The sequence below is a fragment of the Otolemur garnettii genome, unplaced genomic scaffold, assembly GCF_000181295.1.
Source record: "Otolemur garnettii isolate 467f Iridium unplaced genomic scaffold, OtoGar3 scaffold00134, whole genome shotgun sequence".
In the NCBI taxonomy this organism is placed as follows: Eukaryota; Metazoa; Chordata; class Mammalia; order Primates; family Galagidae; genus Otolemur; species Otolemur garnettii.
Genome location: NW_003852529.1, coordinates 2,631,906 through 2,639,026, shown reverse-complemented (window position 1 = coordinate 2,639,026; position 7,121 = coordinate 2,631,906). Strand labels below are relative to the sequence as shown.

At 52.2% G+C, this 7,121-nt stretch overlaps 1 protein-coding gene and 1 long non-coding RNA gene across 2 annotated transcripts in view; one reads left to right on the top strand and one right to left on the bottom strand.

Annotated features, from left to right (window-relative positions):
* The first annotated feature begins 764 nt into the window (after window positions 1-764).
* Window positions 765-3,373, top strand: LOC100965976 (glutathione S-transferase P). Its single transcript, XM_012810482.2, has 7 exons — window positions 765-876; window positions 1,095-1,130; window positions 1,392-1,498; window positions 1,581-1,668; window positions 1,985-2,088; window positions 2,883-2,990; window positions 3,130-3,373. Coding segments are annotated over exons 1-7 (633 nt in total). The 5' UTR covers window positions 765-875; the 3' UTR covers window positions 3,319-3,373.
* Window positions 3,374-5,607: 2,234 nt separating this feature from the next.
* LOC111727961 overlaps window positions 5,608-7,121 on the bottom strand; it is a 17,220-nt gene continuing 15,706 nt past the window's right edge. Inside the window, exon 4 of the long non-coding RNA XR_002775382.1 lies at window positions 5,608-5,754. This is a non-coding gene — a long non-coding RNA (uncharacterized LOC111727961). The remainder of the gene's footprint in view (window positions 5,755-7,121) is intronic.

The window sequence follows — 7,121 nt, the reverse complement described above, 5'->3', positions numbered from 1 at the left end:
ATCTTCCGGTGATGACCTAAAAGGTTCCCGCCAAAACAGGAGGACGTGGACTCAGCCGGCCCCTCCCCTCCCCTCCCTCCCCAGGTGCTCCCGTAACGCCAGGTTACAAACTTGGGCTTCTCTTCTTAAAGTTGTGCACGTGTGCGTTACTGGATGAGAATCCCGCTCGTTCACTGTCACTCCCAGGTCTTTTGAGCATTGAGGACCTTATTCCCAGGCTTTGCGATTTACGATTTAGAAAAGGCAAACCCTAAATCTTCCCATGGTGACGGAAAAGAGCTCACATGACCTCACCGCACGAGGCCTGTTTTCTTCACTTTCTGTAGCTCACTGAATACCCTGCATTGAGGACTCAGTGGCCTGAGTACCACTCTGGGACGTCAGTGGCACTTGAGGAAAAAACGCGGAGAGCAGCTTCCTCTGAGCTCCCCTGGCCCGGGACGAGGGACCCAGCGCCGGGGAGGGAGCAGCAGTCCGCCCCCAGCCCAGCCGGACTCTGTCCCCACCGCCGACTCTTCCACCCACCCTCCCAAGGGCCCTCCGTCTTTGCCAACATCCGTCTACGGTCCTGAGTGGCTGCCCTTTCCCCGATGCAGGTGTCCGGGCTCCTAAACGCGGCGCGGCGCGGAGTTCTTCCCCGGCCGCAGCGGCTCCGGTGCCCGCGCCCCCGTCCACCGGCCGGTCGCTGTCCACTTCCCAGCCCCAGCTGCGCGCCCGGAGCGGTCCCGGCGGTGAGTCCCTAGCCCAGCTGCCCTCGGGCGGCCGCGCCGGCGACGTGACTCAGCGTGGGGGGCGGAGCGGGGCGGGACCACCCGCCCCTATAAGGCTCCGGCTGCTAGGCCTGCGCCCCAGCGTCGCCGCCGCCGCGCGGCACCAGTGAGTCCCCACAGGCCCGCGTCCCCCATTCCCAGAGCTAGACCGGGGATCCCGGAGGCCCCTGGACGTCCGCAGCTCCGAGCTAGAGGAGCTCAGGGGGCCGGGAGCGTCCGGAGCGCTGAGATGCGAGGGGGGACACCGCGGAGAGGGCGGGCGTCCCACCCTCCGCGGCTACACCCTTTCCCAGGTGCTAACAAGCCTCTCTCTGTCCTCTGCAGTGCCGCCCTACACCATCGTCTACTTCCCAGTCCGAGGTAGGAGCCTGGGCCAAGGAGGAAGGGGAGGCAGGTGTCCAAGGCTGCAGCCCAAGGCCTCTCATCCACCCACTGGAGACCCCAGCCCCCCAGCGCTCCGTCATGTGGCGTCAAGCCCGGGTCTCCTTCCCCGTGTCTCCTCCCCAGTGTGGAGTCTCTGTTCCCATGTGCCTGGCCTGCACTCCTTACCCCTCCCCATGTTGCTGTGAGACTGAGTCTCTCCCTGCGTCCCCACGCCCCTGCCCTGTCCTCCACCTCCAGGGCGCTGTGAGGCCCTGCGCATGCTGCTGGCAGACCAGGGCCAGAGCTGGAAGGAGGAGGTGGTGACCGGGGAGACTTGGCAGCAGGGCTCCCTCAAGGCCTCCTGTGTGAGTGACTCTGCGGGGCAGGGGGCGGGACGGGGTGGGGGCAGCCAAGCTCCGCCCCTCATGGCGCCCTGCCTCCCCCCAGCTGTATGGGCAGCTCCCGAAGTTCCAGGATGGAGATCTGACCCTGTACCAGTCCAACGCCATGCTGCGTCACCTGGGGCGCTCCCTCGGTGAGTCCTGAGGCCTGGCGGCCAGTACAAAGGTGGGGCATTTCCCCTCAGAGCCCCTCCCGTTTAAGTCAGGCTGCCTTGTGGCCCTCTGGAGTGGGGAAAAGACCCTCGGGCTCCCACAGCCGGCCCCAGGCCAACCCAGATCGGTCTGCTCCTCTCACGGAACCCTGAGCACCTACTGTGTGACAGGCTCAACCCTCCTCCCAGGCTGTGGCCCACAGACAGCCACGTGGCCTGCAGTGGGGGTGAGGAGAAGGCGGTCAGGTCCTGTGTGGATCAGGCGCCCAGTCATGCTGTCTGCTCCCCCTGACTCCAGGGCTATATGGGAAGGACCAGAGGGAGGCAGCTCTGATGGACATGGTGAACGACGGCGTGGAGGACCTGCGCTGCAAATATGCCAGACTTATCTACACCGACTACGTGAGTGAGGGCAGCCAGCATGGGCACAGGGGCTGAAGGCAGAAAGGGGCTTCTCATGGCCTCCTCAACCCTGCACATGGCTCCTGCTGACCCCTCCCTTGTCAGGGAGCCGGGGGTCAGGGGCCATTATGGACAAGACACAGCCCTCACCCTCACTGGCCAGGGGCTATGGTGGGAGAGTACAAGGACAGAGACCCCGAGGGAGAGGTGTTTTCTTATCACCTGGAGTTGGGGGCTTCCTGGAGCAGCCATGGGAGCAGAAGGATCTGTAGCCAGTTTCTGGAAGGAGGTGCCAGCACTTTCAGATGAGCAAAGTATATGCAGACACAGAGCACATTTGAGGACCTGGGACCAGTTTAGCAGAGGCAGAGTGTGTGGCTGTGGGTGGAGATGGAGATGGGCAGACAGCTAGCCCAGAGCCTGAAGGCCTTGAACCCACTGGTTGGGACTCTCCTGAGGGCAGTGGGACATGGAGTCTAAGCAGGGCTCTGTCCAAATAGGAGGACAGAGACACTCTGGAGGAGCCAGCTCTGAGACTTTGGCAATAACCTGGGAGGAGATCCTGGCAGAGACAGAAAGTCAGAATAGAGTAGACAAGAACTGGCAGCTGAACGGACAGGATTTGGGCTTAGCTTGATGTGTGGGGTGAACAGAGGGGCATCTGAGGCTGTGGTTTCTGGCTCAGTGAGTAGTGCCATTCATCATTGGCTGGACAGAACAGGGGTTCCTCATGGGTAGAGCAGGGGCTGGGGGCTGCGGGTAGAAGGATGATGCACCGTGTGTCTCTCTGGCAGGAGGCAGGCAAGGATGAGTATGTGAAGGCACTGCCTGGACAGCTGAAGCCTTTTGAGACCCTGCTGTCCCAGAACCAGGGAGGCCAGGCCTTCATTATAGGCAACCAGGTGAGCATCTGGCCCTGTCCTGCCCTGCCCTCACCCAATGTGAGCTATTCATTCAGCAAAGAGGGGCAGACCTAAGGGTTGGCATGACAGCCCCCAGCCAGCTCCCATGGGAGCTGAGTCCCAGCCATCTCCCCTGCAGATCTCCTTCGCTGACTACAACCTGCTGGACCTGTTGCTGATCCACCAGGTCCTGGCCCCCAGCTGCCTGGATGCATTTCCCCTGCTCTCAGCCTATGTGGCACGCCTTATTGCCCGGCCCAAGCTCAAGGCCTTCCTGGCCTCCCCTGAGCACGTGAACCGCCCCATCAACGGCAACGGGAAACAATAAGGGCTTGTTGCCTCCCTTTCCACAAGACTAATAAAACATCTAAGGGAGCAGCTATGCTAGGAGCACTGTGTTTCCTGGGAAGGGGTTCTGGGACTCTCACCTGTCAGGCTTGGAAGTGAGGCAGGGCACAGGGCTAGGAAACTTAGGTCCTAAAACACAATCAAAGAGTCTTCCTGGAACCCTCAACCCCATCTGTATTTACCAAACGTCAGAAACAGGAAGAGAAATAACTTTGGTCACTGTCCTGAGGGACCCCACAGTGTAGAGAGGGAGAAAAGTCTCACATATAAACACATGCTAGTCCCAGCAACTTGTGCCACAATGACTCGCTCCAGAGAGTGGAAGGAGAGGGATTCTGGGCTCAGGTGGGTCTGAGAGGAGTTCCCTGTCCTGGGACTTTGGCATATTAGCTGAATAGCTCTGAGCATTCTGCACTGGGTCAACAAGAGGGTCACCCTTCTATTCAGGTGGGGACTATCCTAGCTTCCTGTTAACTTCCATACTAGACACACAAGTGACACTAGTTTATTAGGGTTCTCCCAAAAAGCAAAACTAATAAGGTTTTGCAGGGGAAGCAAAATTTTACCTCTGTCCTTTTAGGTTTTTTTTTTTTTATTGCTGGGGCTTAGAATTAACTTAAGAGAGATTAGCAGGAGCAAAGCATTCAAATGTATTTAATACAAATTGTGCATGGCATGAGAACCTGCATAAGGAAATCAAGACACAGCTGAACCCTAATGTACTGAATTGGACAAAGTGGTAAAATGTGAAAATGTTACAAGGCCAAGAGCCTTGGGGTAGGGTAGGGAATTGGGTAGAGAAGGGACTAGGTTAGTTTAGTAGGTTTGTTTGTATTTCTCATCCTTGATAAGAATGATACTTTTCTTTTGGTACATGGAGGGAATCTTTCACATGGGAATTCTCATCTCTTGCTCTTAAGAAGGAAGGTGAGAGGCTCAGCACCTGTGGCTCAAGTGGCTAAGGCGCCAGCCACATACACCTAAGGTGGCGGGTTTGAATCCCCAGCCCGGACCCTGCCAAACAACAATGATGGCTGCAACCAAAAAATAGCCTGGCGTTGTGGTGGGCGCCTGTGGTCCCAGCTACTTGGGAGGCTGAGCCCAGGAGTTGGAGGTTGCTGTGAGCTGTGATGCCACAGCACTCTACCCAAGGGGACAGCTTGAGGCTCTGTCTCAAAAAAAAAAAAAGGAAGGTGAGAGTAACCTTGCAGTTTTTCAAGTGTCTTTCACTCAAGATAGTATGTCAAGAGTGGCATACCAAAAAAAAAAAAAAAAAAAAAATAGTGGCACACCTTGGGGCAGGTGGCAAGTCCCTCCATCTGAAACTTCCCTAGAAATTTCACATACTAAAAACTGAATTAGTGGCTGTGGAAAGAAGAATTGTTTTAGTAACTGAGCAGCAAGAGCTCTGCAAAAGGAGAGAAGAAAATAGATTAGAATGAGAGTGAATAAATAAAAGAACAGAATTAAATTCACTTCCCTATATTTTGATAGACCAATCTCCTATCCCTGGAAATAGATCAAATAAAAAGTCTGAGCCTCATTTATTTTATCTGATGGAGAGTGTTCACCTTGTGCTTTAAAAGGTGCAAATTTACACTATGTTCTTCATGGATGGTCTTGGGAGCACCTCCATGCTGGGCTGTCTGTGTCCAGGGCATGATGATTTTGGAGTATAACAAAGACTAAATTATTAACTTAGAATTGGAGGGCTTCCAGTGTTCGCATAGTAATCTTGAACTCTTCTTTTACTAAAGTTCCAGCTCCTGGCAAAAGGGATCTCAACACTGAAAGAACTCAGAATGGTGGGATTTTAAGTAGTATGCTGGGAGATAAATTTTGTGGATGTCAGGGAAGAACCAATTATGTTTCAGTTCCTTAACCATCCTTAACCATATCTGCACACATGTCCCATCTGATGACAGATAAGGATAAACCAAAAGGCCAAAGGAAAAGGGCCACAGGAAGTTTAATTTGGCCAATATAGTATAAGCTGTCTAATAATTGGCATCCTTTTGTATCCATTTGTCTTTTTTCAGATTATGGCGCAATCAATGCTATCAGTCAAAGATAAAGACAAGTTTATAAATTAGGGAGAAAAACAAGAGTCCTTTTGGCCGCAAGCAGCCATATCAGCACTATTACTCCCTAGGGCTGTAATGTCAGTCGTTTTAGTATACGCTGAACAAGGAACAATAATTTTTCCAAAGAGGTGAATAGCCTGTGTCTTAGTCCATTTTGTGACAATAACAGAATACCTGAGATTGAGTAATTTACACCAGTTTAGACCAGAAATTTATTTCTTAAAGTTCTAGAAGCTGAAAAGTTCAAGATCAAGATGCCAGCAGGTTCAGTCATTTGTTTCAAGATAGCATCTTGTTGCTGTGTCCTCCAGAGAGCAACCTGCTGTTCCCACCTGACAAAAAAGCAAAAGCAAGTGAACCCACTCTGCAAGCCCTTTGTATAGTGGCATTAATCCATTCATGAGGTGCAGTCCTCACGACCTAAACATCTCCCACTAGGCCATGCTCCCCAATATTGTTGCATTGGGGATTAAGTTTCCAAAGCATGAATTTTGGGGGACACATTCAGACCACAGCAGCCTGTAATAGGGCAGCAATTAAATGCCCATTGGCAATAGGAGTAGCAGCAGAAGTTAAGAATCCATGAGCTTTTCCGATTATGCCAACAGCATGGCAGACTCCAAAAGCTTATCTGGTTAGTGTAAGTAATTGCAATTTTTCCACTTGCCAGTGTACAAGCTGTAGTAAGAGCTATGAGTTCAGTAGCTGGGACTGACTATAGGGCACAGAGATTGTGCCTCCAGTGTTTCATATTGGGAAAATGTGGCATAACTAGTTATTATATTTCCCTGGAAATTTCGCTTATAGGAGCTGTCAGGAAATGTCAGAGTTGTTTGAGGAGTATCTAAGAGGTGCTCACATAACTTTGGGACCATTTCTACAGCAGCAAGGGAATCACATGGAATGGAGTGGGGCTCTCACCCATCAGGGAAGGTGATAGAGCAGTGGTATTTTAAAAGGTGATGGAGGGGAGAGTCAGTAAAGCCTGTTCATAGGTGGTCTGTCACCATGTAGAGAGGTGTCTAATGAACTGGTAAGACAGCAGATGTAGCATGAAGGATTATTTCAAAATTCTAATTGGGAGGCTATTAGACTGGGGTGGCTCTGGCACTTTAAATCCCTGTGTAGGCCAGGTGCAGTGGTTCATACCTGTAATCATAGCACTCTGGGAGACCAAGTCAGAAGGATTGCTAGAGCTCAGGAGTTTAAGATCAGCCTGAGCAAGAGCCAGACTCTGTCTCTACTAAAAGTAGAAAAATTAGACAGGTGTAGTAGTGGGTACCTGTAGGCCCAACTACTCAGGAGATTGAGGTAGGAGAATCATTTATACTCAAGAGTTTGTGGTTGCAGTTAGCTAGGTTGATACCACAGCACTCTACCTAGGTGACAAAGCAAGACTCTGTCTCAAAAAAAAAAAGGGCGGCACCTGTGGCTCAAAGGGGTGGGGCAACAGCCCCATATGCCTGAGGTGGTAAGTTCAAACCCAGCCCTGGCCAAAAACTGCAAAAAAAAAAAAGGGCAGCACCTGTGGCTTAGAGGAGTAGGGCACTGGCCCCATATGCCTGAGGTGGTGGGTTTGAACCCAGCCCCAGCCAAAAAAGAAAAAACCCTATGTAAACCAAAGCTCATTATACACAGTAAAATGACACTAGAAGCTGTATCAATCAGAAACTACTAACTAACTTCTTTTTTTTTTTTT

What these genes read in the sequence shown, in the direction of transcription:
- LOC100965976 (XM_012810482.2), top strand. An exon ending in CGTCTACTTCCCAGTCCGAG is followed by an intron (nt 1,131 to 1,391) that starts GTAGGAGCCTGG and finishes CTCCACCTCCAG; the next exon opens with GGCGCTGTGAGGCCCTGCGC. An exon ending in GACTTATCTACACCGACTAC is followed by an intron (nt 2,089 to 2,882) that starts GTGAGTGAGGGC and finishes TCTCTCTGGCAG; the next exon opens with GAGGCAGGCAAGGATGAGTA.